Source organism: Centroberyx affinis, unplaced genomic scaffold, assembly GCF_046629955.1.
Source record: "Centroberyx affinis isolate AG114_WGS23_722 - 3 ecotype Tasmania unplaced genomic scaffold, CSIRO-AGI_Caff_v1 ptg004146l_1, whole genome shotgun sequence".
Classification (NCBI taxonomy): domain Eukaryota; kingdom Metazoa; phylum Chordata; class Actinopteri; order Beryciformes; family Berycidae; genus Centroberyx; species Centroberyx affinis.
In genome coordinates, this window is record NW_027281913.1 from 43,815 (window position 1) to 63,646 (window position 19,832).

General features: G+C 41.4%; 1 protein-coding gene across 1 annotated transcript; it reads right to left on the minus strand.

Annotated features, from left to right (window-relative positions):
* Positions 1-11,553: 11,553 nt before the first annotated feature.
* prkg3 (protein kinase cGMP-dependent 3) lies at positions 11,554-19,574 on the minus strand (the record flags this gene model as incomplete). The annotated part of the gene is made up of 17 exons (XM_071542645.1): positions 11,554-12,496; positions 12,721-12,796; positions 13,121-13,183; positions 13,586-13,702; positions 14,173-14,336; positions 14,745-14,886; positions 15,242-15,331; positions 15,640-15,776; positions 16,263-16,374; positions 16,756-16,797; positions 16,914-16,961; positions 17,175-17,240; positions 17,768-17,856; positions 18,127-18,204; positions 18,680-18,743; positions 19,196-19,301; positions 19,461-19,574. Coding segments are annotated over 17 exons (1,595 nt in total), but the record flags the coding sequence as incomplete, so codon positions are not given.
* Positions 19,575-19,832: the final 258 nt, after the last annotated feature.

The following is a 19,832-nucleotide window of genomic DNA, read 5'->3' on the forward strand; positions in this document are numbered from 1 at the left end:
ATAAAGAGAGAGCGGAGTGTCACTGAGATATGAAGGCATGTCTCTTCTTCCTCAGGCTGTGCAGCAGGGCGTCCTTACTCCTTACCCCATGAGGCGTTACAGTTGACTTTACCAGTTTAGCTCTGTTTAGTCTCCTAGTCCGCCAGACACATGAAGGGTTTGACAGCACAGATGTCAGGGTGTTCACCTTGAAATCTGGGGAACTTCGATATTTGCTGCTCTGTGTCGTGAAATGGATTGAAGAAATGGGATACGATTCATCTCCTGGGTGTCTCCTTCTGTCTGTCATGTGCTTGGGCAGGCAAAGGTGAAGGATGCACTAGAGCAGTGGTTCTCAACGTGGGGTCCAGGGACCACCAGGGGTCCTTGAGGGGGTTCCAGGGGGTCCCCAGCAAATTGATGAATTATTAAACTTCACCATTATTTAATTTACAAGAAGTTAACACAATTAGAGACTGTCGAGGAATGACTATTTTGATCATAGCCTAGTTTCTCTGTTATCTCTCTACCTACATATAGTCTTGGAATTCTGAACAAAATCATATCTGACAATAAAAATATTCTCAGATTTGGGCTCCGAGAGCTCCTGAGATAGATCTTAAGAAGTTACTAGGAAGACATTTTAGGAAGTTGTTACAAAGGCTGGAATTAAGTGTAATTCCCCAAAGTTTTCTTAAAATGAATCTAATCTCTTATGAACTCATCTCTTCTCAAATAGGGCAACCTGGCAAAGCAATGATACAGCGATGCAACAAGCATAAAAGGGGGATTTTCCTCCCTCGCTGCAACCATCATACTTCTATCTAGAAAACAATTTGGAACAATTATTTAGGATTGCTATTTTTGTGGTTTGAATAAGTAACTTTAAATATAGGAAAAGGCTCTGACACTGGTTCTACCTTTTAGCTAAAGGCATATTACGTGTAACTGTCTACTTGCTAGCTTCTTTTCATGAGACTAACACCAAATAAAAACAAACTAAGATAGCAACATATATATATGTATGTATATATATATATATATATATGTATGTGTATATCTATATATATATCTATAAATATATCTTAGTTTGTTAGATCGATAGATATATATAGATATAGATATATACATACATATACATATATATATATATATATATATATATATATATATATATATACATACATATATATATATATGTTGCTATGTTTTTATTCTATTTTTCCCTGGGTACAATTTGGCGTGGAATGTGCAAGACTGACTTAACAGGATTGGGGAGGGGGAAGAGACTGCCTCCCTCTGCGTGTTCGTGGGTGAACAGGCTAGTAGCTACAGTCTCACAGCGTCTAGCTAGGTGTGCAGCATCAACTGTTGTTGTATAAGGTACTACAGTCCTGGAATAATCAGGTTATCCACATATTCTCCAATGTATGGTCAAGAAGAATAGATAGCTAACCCTAACGCTAAGCTACAATCCGTTAGCTTAGCGGTCTTTCAATAGCCTGTTAGCCAAAATGTTTCATTGGCATTGGGCAAACTTAATAAAATCCACTGTTGCACCAAAAAACAGCTTTGCTAGCTCAGTCTAGTTGTGGCTAAAATATTCATTAGCAAAAATATTTTTTTAGCCACCGCAATTGCAAAGCTTTACCTAACACCAGACAAGTGAACATATGCAATGAGAGTGTCATTTGACTGACTGATAGACTGGACTGAATTTGGCTCCTGATGAACGTGTCTTGTGCCGTGGGGAAAATACTCACCTCTGTGAATCTAGGCCCGGACGTCAGACAAAATGCAGATTTGTAACTTTTACTCCCGTCCACAGTCTGTCCAGCAGAGACAGCTGTAGCTGAGGTAGGTGAACCACTGCAGTCGCGACAATTGTCAGTCTCTCCATATCAGCCTCCACATCAGCCAACCTCTGCAACAGTGGGCCAGAAATCCTTTCTTAAAGGTATTAATGCCTGGGTAGACCTCAAGACGGTCTATTCTGTCTGACAATAGCCCTTTAATCTCTCTGTGCCTCCATTTCTGCTATAGCCTGCATATTTCCTCCTATCACTCCTCAACATAGCAAGGAGAAAAAATAACAACTCCATTTGGTACAAACTGGAACCTTGTGGCGGAGTTTGTCCAATAGTGGGAAAAGGTGATTCTGATCCTGTATATCATCAATAATGTGCAGGAGTGTTTGTACATAATTTACCTTGTTTGCTTTCAATACTGAATTTTCTCATCGAACTGCACAGCATGTTCCCGAGATCCCTACAAGGGGCAAAATACATGAAGGAATGTTTTCTGCTACTGTACTTTCTCTGTGAGAAAGCGGTTGATTACAGCAGCTTCTTTGCTCAGAAAATGGCTTCAGAAAATGAGGCATCTAGTGGTATATCTACAGTATTTCTCATTAATCTCTATTGTAAGGATGGATTCTTCTGTGAAAGAAAACCAGGGAATTAATTTTTTTATCATTAATCAATTATTTATATTAAATTGTTACAATGAATATAGTGCAATGACTTCAATGGTAAAATCATGAGTGTGCCTTGCCACTGTGACTATTTTACTCATTTAGTATCTATCAACTAACAACCAAAACACAAAGACCAACACATTTCTTCTCCTCTTAGCCAAGCAGTTCCCAAGTGATCAACTATGTGGTTTCAAAAAGATGTTTCACTCATTCAGTATTTTCACTCAGTCCCTGTACTTTTCTGTTGTAGTTGTGAAACCATAGTAACAATCTGCTGTACTATTGTTGCATCTATAAAAATAGTTTTCTCTATGGCTTTGAATCTATTGTTCCTTCTGTCTGGACAAAGAAGAAATAAGACAGTGACCTGAAAAGTAGGTAAAATGTGTAAAGAATCATTCATTTTGAATAAAGGTTTTTAAGTAACATTCCAACTTCACGTCTTACCTTCATCTTGTAAGGGTAATTGAGACTTCAGGTTAATTTGGAAGGTAAATAGGACAATATTTTCTGCTTTAGGTATGCTGAAGAAGAAAATATTGAAACCAAAAGCAAACATAAGTCAAAATAAATATGATCATAACTATATTGTTTTATTACAATTTCATCTGGTAATATCTTCATCTTCTCTGCTATATTCACCGTGTGACTCATCCTTGCCTTTCTATATTCGTGTCTGATATGCTGGAAACAGACGTGGACGAGACAACATGGCTGTGATCAGTGTGGAAATAGTTGCCCCTCAAAGAGTCGGCTAAGGAAACAACAGAAAACCAGTATTAACCAGATCAATAATAATTTTGGTTTACTGATTACCTGTTTATGAGAAGTAACCAGCCACTGATTGCTGAAAGTTGAAAGCAATGACTGTTTTTTCTTTTGGAATAAGTTTAACTTTGAATTGAATTTTTTCCATTTAGTATTCTCTGTGCTGAATGTTTTCAGCTTCGAGAGTTATTTCGAGTTTTGTATTAACTATAAATAAACTATAAGAGCTGCACCATTCTCTTTTTTCTCTTCAAGGTCATTGCAGCAAGCTCAAAGAGACGATGATAAGAGTCAGAGGAGCCGAACACAGACTCTTTACACCTACTCAGACTCTCAAAAAGTGTTCCACTGATGTTTAACAGCGTCGTTTGTGCCGAAAAGTGAGGGTTTGTACTTTGAAGTGCACTTCCCCTTGTTCTGCATTTTAATAGAAAACAGCAGGCCTATTAGGGACAAAATATTGTGGTATGCCTTTTTCATTTAACTTCCAAATATTCATAGTATAGCCTAAGTGTAGCAGGGAACACTGTTCCTGACTGGACTCCACTGCATCCCTAGTAGGATCCATATAGGATCCCATATAGGGTAGTGATAACTCCTCCCACTAGCAACCTTTCAATCAGTGCAGGTAGTATAAATAGGAGCTAGTTTGGTAGCTGTGGGCACTCCTCTGCCTGTGGAGCCAATGTTTCCCCCTGCTGTGGTCTTTGTGTGTCATTTCTCACCTTGAGGTAGGTAGGGAGCTAGTGTCATGCTACCTGGCCCTTAGCGTGTTTTGTGTTTTTAATTCCTTTAACCTATTTTCTTTGTAGACTCTTAGCTTTCCTGATGGTGGCCATTCCCCATGTCTGCTGTGGGTAGTAGCAGACGGTCATTCAGCGAGGTACGATTCTGGCCTGAGTTTTACTCTTCTTAGTTTTAGAGTGTGTTCACAGTGCTGCTTACCATTGTATGAATTGTAACTGTCTGTGAACCAACTGGTATATTTTTCTCTGGGGCATGTGTTGTTGATTTTTAGTGGGCTTCTGCAGTGGAGCTGAGTGCCACCCTGGTGGGGGTTAGTCCAGTCCCTTCACTGCATGCTGAGTACGAGCACTGGGCACCTTGTAAGCTTGATTTTGCTGTGGTTTAACTTGGTCTTGTTGTGATTACACGAGTGAGTATTGCACCCCCTGGGCTTCCACCCTCATAGTCTACCCCTGCTTCAGTGGCCCTCACCCACTCGAGTGTTCTATCATACTGTAGTTTTAATAATTGTCCTAGTTTTATCCAGAGACTGGAAGTAGTTTAATTAAAAGAAGATATTGTATTGCGTCATTGAATAAACTATCTATTTTTCTACTGCTGACATAATAGTTTATGACAGTCTTATTTCATTCTTTTCATAAGCCCTTTCTTCCCCAGCTCCTTCCAGTCTCCTTCTTTGAATCTTAAATTATTTTTTTTCATTTAGAAACACGTCTCTGTCTTCCTTTAGTGGATGAACCTATGCGTACTACTTTGGGTATTTAGTCTAATATTTGTGGTATTTCCTTGGGTGAAATTCCCAAGGTGGCATTGTCTGTTTCTCCTTTCCTTACCACCACGTCACATAAGTATGAAGTAATCCAAAATGCATCTGTAACCTCCCTGAGCAAGTGAAATCAGAGTATACACTCATAGAAAAGTGTCCTGGATTATAGGTTCTTTACTGTACATACACATTACCACAGAGGAGTAGTGTGGCCTGAGAACAGAACATTTCCACAAAAAGACCTGAACATTATATAAGAAGACTTGTCATTAGTTCATGTTTAAGTGGGATACAAGTGCATTCATGCACAAGAGCGAGTGGGGAGGGAGCTTTAGAGTTTAAAGCCACCTACACACACCAGAGGATTCTTACAGGACCAAAGCCTTGTTACTTCGATTGGAGTTGGAAAAGCTCTGGCCTGTTGGGAAATTACAAGGACACAACACACACCAAGGGTGCATTCCATTTGGTAACGATTTCTCCTCGTCTCCTTGCCTCGCGTCTCTTCCTCGACTCCTCGGTCAAAGGTCACGGAGGAAACGAGGAGAAGATGCGAGGAGGCGAGTGAACCTGGCTTGTCAATTGGAACGTCCTCACTCCGCCATATTGAACTGACGTGTGAAGCGTTGCGTTGAGGCTCCTCCCGCGCAGGATGACAGCTGTCTAAATTATTCTAAGGCTCATGTTTTATCCACATAAAAACGTTTAACAAAGTTCAGATTAATGTTTAATTCATCTAAATTATGCCAGCCTCTAATGAGCCTTGTCTACCTGATGAAGGTAGAACACTTAAAAAAAAATCCTAATGCCTAAAAAGCGTTTCTGTTTCTGTTTTTATTCAGTTTTTTTGTTATTCTGTCTGCTGTATGCTACATTTTAATTTTGTGAAGCACTTTGTAGCACTGATAAGAAAGGTGCTATACAAATTGTCCAACTTTTATCCTTTATGCGACTTGGATTAGACAACGATCATGTGGGCTGTTTGACATCTCACTGGCAATGAACCAAAGTGCTTTCTTTTTATTCCTAAATAAATAAATAAAATTCCCAAATAACCATAGATCTAGCTGTAAGAGCAAAATGTGCGATTTAAAACAAGGAAATGCTGTTAATGTTTAGTAAGAATTTATTCTCCCGAAGAGAAATTCCATGGCAACACACACAAACACAATTCATAAGCCTGATGAATACTGAATGAGAGACACATCAAACAAACGCAGAAAACCAACTGGTGATCCAGAGAAGACACAGAAGTGATTCCAGCAAAAGAAAAAACATACCGGCCTTTATGATGAAAATATGTGCTGTCATGGCAACAGTCATTATGCACCGTGACCAAGGTTATGAATATGGTGAGAATGGAAACAGAGGTAGGCCTAAAAGGCAGAGAATTTTGCATTTTATTTATTTTTTTATATAAAAAAATAAAATAAAATTGTCTCTAATATAAACATCGCACAAAAAGTTCAGAACTTTGTGTTTGGTAGATTATTTCTCTGTTGTAACAATGCTTCTTGGCAATACATTTTATACCGTTGGAAAGCCTGTTTATTTCCCTTTTAAATGGTGCCTCATTTGTAAGGAACATGCATTTGTGGGATGAGCAGCACAGCTGAGTATGTGGGTTGCGCTCATGTAAAATTTGCCAAATCTTCTCTGCCAATGCCAAACAGCTTATTCTGCTGTTGCTATTGACTCTTGTTTGGTGTTGTTTGGTGGATTGGATGATTGAAGTCTATCAGTAACAAGGAAGAAACAAGACATATTGGTAATTTTACAATTTATTCATTTAACAAACAGTCAGGAGCCTCAGTAGCGTGTAGAAGAACCATACACAGCCACAACAGCCTGGCACCTCCTCCTCATGCTGGTCACCAGCCTGGTCACACACTGCTGTGGGATGGCATTCCACTCCTCAACCAGGATTTGTCAGCCAACGTGGTTGTGTTGGTCACTCTAGCACGAACAGCACGCCCAAGCTGATCCCATAAGTGTTCAATTGGGTTGAGGTCAGGACTGTTGGCAGGCCATTCCATTCTCTCTACTCCCAAATTCTGGAGGTAGTCTCTGATAAACCCCGCTCTGTGGGGGCGAGCGTTGTCATCTTGGAGGATGGAGTTCGGTCCCAGACTGTGGAGATATGGGATCGCCACTGGTTGCAGAATCTCATCTCGATATCTCTCTGCATTGAGATTGCCTCCAATGATGACAAGCCTCGTTTTTCCAGTGATGGAGATGCCGCCCCACACCATCACACCGCCTCCACCAAAAGGTGTTACTCGGTGCAGCAATCAGCATAGCGTTCTCCCCGTCTTCTCCACACTTTGACCCTACGATCCAACTTCCGTAGGCAGAATCTGGACTCATCGCTGAACATAACGTTCCTCCACATGTTCAGGTTCCAGTGCAGGTGCCAATCAGGTACCTGATTGTCAGCACCTGGGGGTAACGGAAGCTCAAAACAAGAGTCAGTAGCAACAGCAGAATAAGCTGTTTGGCATTGGCAGAGAAGATTTGGCAAATTTTTCATGAGTGCAACCCACATACTCAGCTGTGCTGCTCATCCCACAAATGCATGTTCCTTACAAATGAGGCACCATTTAAAAGGGAAATAAACAGGCTTTCCAACGGTATAAAATGTATTGCCAAGAAGCATTGTTACAACAGAGAAATAATCTACCAAACACAAAGTTCCGAACTTTTTGTTCGATGTTTAGTTGAAAATCGTTCCGTCTGCTGCTCAGCCCGTGCGTCCTCGGTCACTTCCCGGAGAAACCTCAGCAGCGCTCCCTCTCCTCTTCGCTTCTTGGCTGCCGGGGCACCGAGGAAGCCGCGGAGGTCACACATGGGAGCGGGCAGCAGCATCTGATGGCCCCGGTTGCTCATCAGGGGGATCGGGGCTGGATGGGGAGCGCACAGCGGCTGACTCTGGCTGCTGGTCCACATGAGTCTATTAAAGCGGGAGGGAGCGCCGACGGCCTCCCGCCGGTAGTCTCATGCATGAGGGAGAACCGGGACCAGCTGCAGCCGTTTGCTCCCCATCCTCAGTCCCAGTGCCCGGTGCTGCTGACTTGAGGTCCTGTTAGAAAGAGACGCGCATGGTAAAAGAGTCGCATGTGTGCATTTATAGGCTATTTCTATGTCCTAATGAACGGATTTCATTCAGGCTTATTAGATCACGGAATGTCATTCATATTAATGATAAATCCTATAAAATAACTCCATATAAAATTCACGTTACTTGCCCCCCACTCACCCTCTCTATGCCTGGAGGATCAGCTGGCACGCTCCTCTGTCCCTATAATCACATTCAAGCCTTAAGATCATTTCCTGATGCCTATTTGGAAAAAGTTTGACATCCTACAACTACAACAGATCTGTCAGTATATGAACATTTAACGTATAACCCTTCATTAACAAATGTTCGGCTAAAATTTAAAACCTCTGCTATTTCTGTTTCAAAAATATATAATAAGTTGGGGCTACTTACACCTGTGGATTTTTTTTCTGCCAATGTCCGCATGTTTTCTGACGGTATGGAGGCGGGCTTATATCCGCACCTGCCAATGGTTAATTGCCTTCACTCATTATTTCCGCATCGAGGATACACCTGAGTATCCTCCGACCACGCCTTATTGGAGGACGGAGGCGAGGAGACTTGAAGGATCCTTCAGTCTTTTAACCAATTGGAACATCCTTAATGATGGGGGCTCATTTTTGGATGCCGGGTCAGCGAGGAGACGAGGTCGCGAGGACGGAGGAGGAGACACAAGACAATGCACCCGAGGAGACATGAAGGATCCTTCATGCGTTTTTTGACCAATTGGAACGTCCTTCATGATGGCGGCTCATTTTTGGATGCCGAGTCAGCGAGGAGACGAGGCTGCGAGGACGGAGGAGAGGACGCAATTTGGCCAAATGGAATGCACCCCAAATGTTTTGAGGAAGCACTAATTCACAACCAGGTCCACAATAACACAGTTATCACCAGCTTGGTGATAGCTGCGTTTTCAAATACAGCTACGTACGGTTTGGTGCCAAGATCATGACTGAATATTACAAATGGAAAGCATCAAAAATCCCCATTTATTCAATATTTGAAAGACTAGTGCAGTGCCCGTTCAAAACATGCCTGTTCGGAACGGGCCGATTGCTTGGCCTCCATTATTGCTGCTTGCAGCTTTCTCTAGAACCGCTCATCCAAACAACTTCACACTCGACACTGCGCTTCCAGTCGTTTGCTTTGAGCCCCGCTGCTGCACAGAGCGCTGTTCGCTTGTTTATTCAAAGTTTATTAATATTGAACGTGTCGCGTGTCCAATCCAACACTGCACGTCCTCGGGTCCCCAGCAATACACCCGCCAAGTGTGAAGTAGATCGGACGAACGGTTCTCGCGATATGCGACGGACACACAGACAGACAGAGATTCCTTGCTTTATAGTATGATGTTAGGTATCACTTGTCCCCTCGGTTTGAATGGGCATGATGCAAGGGCTTTCACATAAGGCCTTGGTCTGTAACCAGTGTGCAAAGAAGATCAATCAGCAGACCTATTGAACCAGAGGGCACATACAGAGGAGCAACTTCATTACTGAGACCGGTGTCTGTTTGCAGAGCTTTAATGAGCCATGTATTCTAAAAGATACACAAACAAGTTAATACAGAGGAGGAACTGAAGAGTACAACTCCTTTGAAAATGGTTGGCGCCTACTCTTGCAAAATGATTGTTGGTAGGAAAGTAAAGCACATTATGGATTACTGTTAAAGATATGAGTCTTCTTAAGGCCTTTGCTTGCAAAATAATTATGTTTCTGCTGGTACAGTCTTCTGTGTTTTTGAAGTATTGCCTGATACTGTAAATGTACTGTAAAAGTGCAGAAAGTGCTTTATTAAAGGTATTTAACAACGCACACATGCATATTAACACTGGAAACTCATACAGGAGACAGACCCATTGCAACCACTTTAAAAACAAACAATTTCACAGCCTATTTTTAAAGCTGCAACAGTCACACAGGAGTAAGAGAAAAACATGAGGGCAATCTCAAAGGACGTCTCCAAGTGCACCTGTGGATCTGCACACAAGAGGCAGGCTTAACTCTGTAAACAGGAATGAGCATCTTTCTCAGAGAGAAGGGAAATGGACAGTGAGGCAGAGCTTCACCAGAGAGAATCACATCAAGATTCAGGTTGCAAGATCTGTTTGATTTTCCCATCAGGGAAAACATGATGCAACAAGAATGTGAAACATCTTCTACCCTGCTTTTCCTTTGAATTTAACCATTTTTCTTGTACATGTCCACTTATACATCTCTCCCCTTACTTCTGCCCTACACATTAAACACACACGCACGCACACACTCACACACACACACACACATCTTATTCTCAGAAGGTACAGTAAGGACACGTGTGGGTGTGTATATGTGGGATTGCAGCAAGAGAAGAGGTTTGTGTATAAGGGCGTGTGTGCAAGAGGCTCTACATGAACATCTTTGTGTATGTTTGACCTCTCCCCAGTTACTTCTGTCCCACACACACACACACACACACACACACACACACACCCTGTTAACCAAAGGCAGAAAAGGTTGAAAAATTCTACAACTGTGCTAAACCAAAGAAAAAGTGTGCTTTCATTTAGAATTTTCCTAGTCCCAGCATTTATATTGATCAGACATACCAATAAAGAAAAGCAGTAAGTGATACGACACGATGCGATATGACATGATACGTTACGTTACGATACGATATGTTACGTTACGTTACATTATATTACGTTAAGACATGTTACGTTACGTTATGATATGATACGATCAATACATGCTCCACAGGCTTATTGTGTCATAGGAAAGGTATCAGATGAAATAGTTACATGTGCAGCTGCTTCATTTTTCTGTGCTACTGAACTATGATATCCATTTTCATTGCATTATTTCTACAAACAAATAAAGCAGTCACAAATATAACTGAAAGTTACAGTTAGTACCCAACACTGCACATTGATTTTCAAAACTTAGGAATCCGGGAGGCTTCATACAGAACCTTCCAATCTGTAATAATAAATAAATATATTTACTCTCTTTGAAATCTACTCTCAAATATGCGCTCATGTAAGACAAGGTTGTCAGCAGGCAAATCTGGACTCAATATGTCAGGAAATCAGGATTCGATGCTGTGGATGTACATCCTCTGTACATCTTCCAGAGCCGCAGGTCGCTGTCATGCTCGGTCTTTTGTGGAAGACTGAACCGCCGATTGAATCCCAAGACTTCAAGGGCTTTTGTATTTTCCTGCAGCGGGGAAACATATATCAGAGTGTATTCTTTCCCTTTCTTTCATGGAAGATACAATTGACTGCTTTCATGTGATTTTCTCTGATCTGACACACCGGACTCAGCAGGCGACTCGCGGCAATTTACAGGCAAGAGTGAGACTCTTTGCTTCTGCCTTGAAACCTGCTGCCCTGACAGACAGCGCTGCCCCTCTGAGCCTAACATTCAGCTGCAGCCAATTTCAGGTAGATCAGATTAAACCTGTAAACGCCACACTCCCCACCCCAAGCCCTTTCTCTCTCTGATAACCATTTATAAGGATGTTCCCCTTATTCATTATCCACTATCTCACCTCTTAAATCCAAATACAGTGATTGCTTATATGTGTGTGGTTGGGGAAGTATAGGCATCTCCAGAGGCAAATAAAGACCACTACTCAAGCATATGAGAGCACTTTTATTTAGCAAACTCAAGTCATATAGGAATTCTTCATCAGGATGTTCTGTGGTGATTAAAAGACTTTTTCACAAACAATCAAGGCATAAAAATAGGCTACACACAACAAGGGGGCAGAATTTTTTTTTAAAAAAGGAAAAACATTTCAAGATGGCGACACTAGAGGCTGTTAATGACAGCTTATAAAAAAAGAAAATCATCAGTAGTATACCCTATAACAGTGCAAGACCTTGAATCAGGCAACCATCCTTATATTTAAAACTAACATTGTAATCCAAAAGTTAACAATGTTCTTGAAAGTACAACACAGATATGACATGACAAGTATTGATTTGTTGTTGTTTTTTCAGGTTTGAGAAGTACCGGCTTTTCAACAGATAGAAACTTTAGATTCTCTGCTAACGAGCACTTGCACAGGTGTTATGCGTTATATGATTAACACCTTTTAATCAGGCACCAAATCTCCCTGTGCTGAGTTTAGGAACAGAATGTCCTGACATCAAGTCATAACACCTCCACATGTTTCTGGTCCTTCGCCACCTCGAGTGTTAACTCTACTGTACAGCAACAGTGACATTTCTATGAATACTTTGGAAGTGAATGATGCCATGCAAAGTCACTCTAATTTAATAATGAAATTACAGTTCTAACTGAAATATGATATTACAGTTATGCATGAGGGAGTTCATGTCCATCACATCCCCATCATGTCTCTAAAAACTGTTTTATCTCTTAAGGTCCCCAGGCAGATAAAGTATTTTTCACCATCATGTGGCATAAGCCCTGTTTTGACTCCAATGGAAGTAAAGCAAGGTCTTATAAATTGATGAAACCAAGGTCACAGAGAATAAATCGGATTTGGAGCCATACAGTATTTGGGTGATCTGGGTGACTCCTGTGGCTTTTGAACCCTGCACCTTGGGTTTGGTGGGTGGCTGGAGTCAGAAGTCACGGTCCCAACCGGAGAACTCCTCATCTGCCTTAGGCTGGTCATAAGGGAAACGATCAAAGTTGATGTAGCAGGGGCCCTAAAGGAGGGGAAAATGATTATGGATGATTTACAATTATGAATACAGTCGATACAAAAACTTAAAAAGTGTATTTTTTAACTGGCATGCTGTCCAACTGTGACTAATAACCATTACTTACACCATTATGCATGTTATATATACACATGAGGATAAACTCTACCCAAGAAACCTTAAAAATCAACTGGCAGTGAACCCACTCTGCTCCTGTGTTTTTTTCTTACCTTGCGTATGAGGCGGATTGTGGGAGCATCGACCTGGCCCACACGCAGCTTGTGCCAATTCATATTGCTGAACCACCTGAAGGGGAAACGAGAGAGAGATTAAATGTCCAGCAGAGCAAGAGTGAGCAAAGACCAGCAAATAATAAATCCCCAGGACTGAGGTCAGCAGCGGGCGGTTGATGACTTAAATTGTAAAGGAAAGGAAAAATAACATAAAATATGCCAATTGGTGAGTAAGTTTTATTGCCTTTGTGGAAAGCGCTTCATGGTACCATTGCATATTTAACATTCTTAATCCGATTTATGGCTCAACATGGCTTCAAAAAAACAGACAAAGAAAGAATTACCACCGCTCAACAAACAGACACACACACACAGAGCGATATGTTGCCATGGTTACCTGTGGTGCCGGACATCTTTGATTCCATTCTTGGTGTTCCCTAACCTCTGACCTGGCCGAGGCCTGCAAACCAGAACACAACACACTCTAATGTCAACATAAAAACACAGGATAGTCATCTATTTTTTGCATGGGCCTCCACTTTTCAAGAGACTCAAAAAAAAATACAATTACATATTAAATGTATTGATTCGCAGACATGTTCTATAATTCATGCTCTCGCAAAACATATATGAGAATGTGAAATACCCAAACTCCAACATCATTTTCTCCTACATATTACATGACAGAATTCTATTTTGTGGACAAGATATTCACACTTCCAATTAGCTATGAATGCAGTCCGCGGCATGATTTTTTATAAGAAAAAGCATTATCAGTGTATAAAACTTTAATCAGGACACGTCCCTCATAATTTATTATCAACAAAGTGATGTAACAGACAGTATATGCTACACCTCTCACCTGCACAATTTACTGATGATGGACTTGGCTGCCTCACTCATGTAAGGTGGATACTTGAGAACCCCATCCAAAATCTTGGCATAGATCTTCTGGGGCTCTGAACTTGAGAAGGGGGGGCTGGCAAGATGAAAAGAGAGAGGAGCGTTGATATTTCATCATCAGCATGTAGACCTTTGAACCATCTGACATCAAAACACCTCATTAAAGACCCAAGTCATGGTTGGTGGTTAACCTGTGCCTATGACTGCAGACTATTTGTTACCATTGATCTGTTTTCAACAAAGATGCATTTCAAAGCTGCAGATTTAACATCAGTCATACTGCCATGCTGCCATCTACTGGTCAGCATCGAGGCTTGACTCATTCATGAATATTATGGATGAATATAATGGGCAAACAAATTTGGGATTCACTTTATTTGTGTCCACCTAAAATCCTTCTTTGGCTAAATAATTGAACTGAGGCTCTATTCATTTATCAATACAAGCATATGGTATAAAAAGCACCTTGTCTTTCCTCGATAGATAATAGAAAGTGGTGATCCCTTATTTACCCACTTCTTCTGTCATTATTATTAATATTTTTACCTTCCCACCAGTAGCTCGAAGACCAGGATACCAAGGGACCAGAAGTCAACTGCAAAGTCATGTCCCTGGTTCTGGATGATCTCTGGGGCCATGTACTCAGGAGTGCCGACAAATGAATAGGTCTTCTCACCACGCACCAACTCCTTGGCAAAGCCAAAGTCCACCTGCATGGAGACATACAGAGAGAGAGAGAGAGAGAGAGAGAGAGAGAGAGAGATAGAGAGAGAGAGAGAGAGAGAGAGAGGGGAAGTGCATGAACATATGCCAACTATAGACATTTCCATGCAAATGCTGGAAATGTGCAAGCTCTACCTTCAAAGATATGGGAACCCTAGTGGCAAATTAGTCCCCATGCATGGAGAAGCACACACACACACACACACACACAAATAGATACACACACACACTTTTGAGAATTGTATTTCCCTTTCCAGTTTGCACTTAAAAAAGAGAGCTTAAATAATACAGAAAAACTCAGAGTTGCTGGTGAAAATAAGGTAAGGTAATTTGACTCTCTCTCTCTCTCTCTCACACACACACACACACACACACATCCACCCACGAGGTCGCACCAGTTTGACGTAGCCCCTTGCATCCAGCATCAGGTTCTCAGGCTTCAGGTCTCTGTACATGATGCTCTTCTTGTGGAGGTAAGCGTAGGCCTCCACCACACAGGCGGTGCAGAATATGGCGACCGGCTCACCAAAACGCCCTCTGACAATCAGAGAGACAAAACAGGCTGATTATCCCCTCTCCCACGTCTCTTCCTCCTCTGCTCGCTCTAATCTGCTCTCGAAAAAATTGCCTTCTATTGCTTCCCTTAGCTCTTATTTGTAATTTGTTTTTCTCTCACAGGAATGCTGTCGGGGCACTATGGCTCTGGCTTTTGCATTCCTTACTGTTGTTTACCTGTAATGGTAGTGCTAGGACCTTTATGCTGCTGTTGCACTCATGGTAAGGTGCTGTGGATAAGTGTCAGCTAATTGTCTTCAGTTGTAGCTGTAAAGCTAAAATGAATCAAGAATGTGTTTTGATGAATCGTGTTTAAAACGCAGCTGTGTTTTCTCACACTTCTTTGAGTTTGGTCCAGATCTCGCCGCCACCGCAGAACTCCATGATCATGTAGATATATCGTGTGTCTTTGAAGGCTGCATGAAGCCTAGAGAGAGAGAGAGAGAGAGAGAGAGAGAAATAAGATTAAAGCAGTTATAGTCTGATAGTCATTTCCAAGATCTCTTTGCTCTAACATAATGAATCGATGTCAACTGTTTTTCTTCATCCGTTTTTCCCTTTGAGCTATTCCTCAAAGCATTTACTGCCATCTACTGAAATGGATTTTTACAATCCGTCTCTTAATAACGACCTGATAGAAAAGAGGTTGAGGACGAGGGATTCAGTGAGATAGAAGTGTGAAGGGGGTGAGATCAGAAGTTAAAAGGATTACAGTGTAACTCTGATCACAGATACCTGACGATGAAGTCGCTCTGGATGGCTTTAAGGATCTTCTTCTCAAACATGACATGCTCCTCCTGTCTCTTGGCAACAATGTGCTTCTTACTGACCCGCTTCATGGCATAGTATTTCCCATGATGCACTGTGGTCACCTTAGAATAACCAACAGTAAAATAAAGGTCATGATTGTGAATCACAAACTATCAATGCTATAGGTGTTCTTGGTTGATATGATCCAAAAGGAATTTGACTGTCAAAAATTGCAGAAAATTTTTGTTTTAGCAGTTTGTGACAGACTGGTTATTTGTATAGCAAATTAGAGTTTATAATTGGAGCTGATTTGAAATAATAACCTCATTAGTCGAGTTCAACTTCAATGGGCGGAGTCAAAGAACCAGTTTCTCAGAGCAAATTAGCTAACTGGCAAATTTGACTAGCAAAGACTAGTCAAAATATAAAAAATGGGAAGGACTTATTTTTTACATTCTTTCAGATAAGCAGAATTCATGGTCAGCAGGCTAACTAACTATCTTACCTAAACAGCTATCAGCTAGTTTGAACTTGCAAGGTCAGATAGGCTAACTAGCTAGCTAGAAACAAACAGACACACACACACACACACACACACACACACACACCAGCTCAACACGGCCAAAGCCTCCCACTCCGAGGGTGACAGCCTCTCCCTGATAGCGACCCTCCTGGTACAACACAGGGACCAGGTCCTTAAACTTCAGAGAGGAGCTGGGACTGAGAGAGAGAGAGAGAGAGAGAGAGAGAGAGAGAGAGAGAGAGAGAGAGAGAGAGAGAGAGAGAGAGAGAGAGAGAGAGAGAGAGAGAGAGAGAGAGAGAGAGACAGACAGACAGACAGACAGATAGACAGAAACAGAGAGAGACAGAAACACAGAATGCTTTTAACCTTGGGAAAAATGGATTACACACAGATCACCTTCAGGGACAGCGCTTTTAACTTCTGCTCACTATTTCATCTCAGATCCATGAGGCACTCATTTGTGTGATTCATGTGACTGTGATACCTGTTATGTCTTTCAACCTATCACACTGTATCCATCAATTCTACTTATCGTCCACGGCCTATCTCCATTCTTTGATCATCATTCAACCCCTCACCTCGACTTTTCTGGAGCATCTGCCTCCTGCAGCACCTTGGAGCTGGAGGTGAAAGACAAGTGAGAGTCAAGATGGGATCAAAACCGAAGAGCGATTCTGACCATGAAGGGGGTAAGAGGGTAATGGTTATGAGATGAAACGTTTCTTGTAGCACATACTCATCAAAAAGCTCCAGGTGTTCAACGGGAATCGTCTCTTCGAATACCCTGGGATATGAAGATAAGGCATTGTCAATCAGTCAATCATCATTGCCTATTTACAGCTGCAATTATCACAAACAGAACATGAAAACAGTAAAGTCCTGGTTGGTAGAATCTTTCTCTACAGGACCAAACCACAGAAAGTGCTACAAATCCTGACTGAACAAGACTATCAGGACTTTCATTCACACTTGGGATCTAATGTTGAATCAGACTCACTCCTTGTCAATGGAAAAGCAGGTAACAGGGCCGTCAGCGGTGCAGGTGGCAGTTCTCAGGACCTCCCTGCAGGTGGGAACAACGTTAGACATGTCAACCCTGTATTATGTTATTATACTGCTATTATACATGGCTTAGAGTCAGTATGCAATACATTTTCTCTGAAAATCAGTCTTAATCCACTTATTCACTTTGGTTCAGTATGGCCAAAACAAGAGGTGATATGATAAATACGACCAAAGTGAATTTTAAATTTAACGGAAACATTGTATTAGCAGTTGTTGGAAACTGTGATATTTCCCATTTTATGTTTTGTTTTGTTGAAACAGGACTGGCATCATCTATATATCTACTCTCAAAATGTCCAATAGGTAGCTCGACAGGCTTCTACTCTGCAAAGATGTACCGTATACATGCATTTTTATTTAATTTTCCTCACTGACTGCCCATGAGTATTCACAGTTAGGAAGATAACCGGTGGGCTAAACAGCCCGAACGTCAAAGATGACAGCAGCCGAGGAAGGTGCACTGAGCCGGCGCTGCTGCACAACGTTCCCACCGATGTCCTCGGGCATTAGTGTTGCCATGGTTACCGTATGAGGGCCTGTTCCCCGAAATGCTCCCCTTTTCCCATGCTACGAATCTGCTTCTGATGCCCGTTCACATTCTTAGTCACCAGGACCTGAGGACATACACACATTGAGGGGGAGAGAGAGAGAGAGAGAGAGCGAGGGAGCGAAAGAAAGAGAGAGATAGAGAGAGAGGGAGGGGAGAGAGAGAGAGAGATGGAGAGAGAGGGGGAGGGAGAGGGTGAAAATGAGATAGAAAGAGTATACACACGTCGATATCATATTTAACACATGCAAAACCCTGTGAAAACTAAATGATGCAAATACTGCATTGTCACAAAGACAAATGGATGTCAGTTTGTAAACCCAATATGATATTTTACCTCTCCTTTGAGGATGATGTAGAATGTGTTTGCTTCATCTCCTTCTCGAACTATAACATTCTTGTCCTGGTATTTCACCTGGGAAAGTAAAGACAAGAGTGACAAGCACATTAGGAGGCAATTTCATAGACTGGCACAAAAATCACTGTACATATTTGTATAGAAAATATAATCTTTGATTTACAAGAAAGGTGAAGCTACAAATATTACACCAAATGCTAGCTTTGTAGTAATTTGAAAGCTCCTGGCTCCTGAAGAGAAGCAATTAACACTTTGTCGCTGAAACCTTGTATCTCCAGAGTGTGAACTTTTCAGGAAATAAGAAAAACAGACTTGTTTTTAGCAGGACCACCATGTATTTTTTTTAGCTCATCCAATGGGGTTTGAAAGGGTTTCATAAGCACCATAGAGGAGCATGTAATCCATCAACTAAAGTTATAACAGGAAAATCACCAAAACTGGAGTTATGAAGTTTTCACTTGACAACAGTGGTTTGTAACAGGGAATCCAAGAACACACTCAAAGTACACAATGGGACATAAAAAGTACACACCTCCTCCATGGAGTCAATGATTTTGGACAACTGGACGTCATTCAGGTCCTTTAGAGTGCGAGACCTGAGACAGCATGTAAAAAAACACAGCAACGCATAGTTAGAAATCACTGCGGTCTTGATGGTGTTTGTGTGACTGGTAACACTTTACAATAAGCGTACATTAATTAACAGTTAACTAATGTGTCTGGTAATCATTTACTAATGGTGTTCATGTTAACTAAGGTATTAATTTATACATTATTTAATAGTCATCTTTATAAACTATTAAATAATGTATAAATTAATACCTTAGTTAACATGAACACCATTAATAAAATACACATTAGTTAATTGTTAATTAAGGGGTAGTTAATGCTTATTAAGCATTAACTAACCCTTATTAAGCATTAACTAACCCTTATTAAGCATTAACTAACACTTAACTTAGTACCCTTACTATAAAATGTTATCGTGTGACTCAATACAGTGAAAATGAATTCAGGCTGCACAGCTCAGTCCATAGAGCCTACTCACGTCTTCAAGAAGCCCATCAGCTGCTCCCGTTTCTTCTTGGACTTGTTGGTGATGATGGTCCTGTAGGTCTGTCTCTCCATGCACCACAGACGCACCACTGTCTTTGCTGCAACATTAGCGAGAGAGATGAGAGGTGAAGTCAAGGCTATATAGCTATATGGAATATCTCACACACAAAAGACGCTTCCTATGTATACCTACAGTATGAAGATGAACAGTCCCATCTTGATATCTCCCTATAGGGGTCATTATGACAGAGGCTGACCTTTGACTGTTGCTGTGCGTTTGCAGTTGTACAGGATGGCCAGCTCCCCAAACACATCGCCACTAGTTAGGGTTCGGAGGTCGCGGCCTGCCTGGGTCACCCGGAGCTCACCAGCTGAGAGAGGGAGAAGCGGAGAGTTGCACGGAGTGGAAAACATGAAGGATTTAGAGCAGTGATGAACAGAGTCAACAATTTAGAAAAGAGCAAAGATTTTAGAGCGCTAGAATGTGCGTGGCAGAAAGCAATCAACTTCAGAGTGGGTACTAGAAAGATTTATCAAAAACCAAAGAGGATCTGAGGCTCTCCATTATGATGGAAAAAGTCGAAGAAGATTATTTTAGAAGAATTTTATTTTCAGTTTATTTTCAAGTA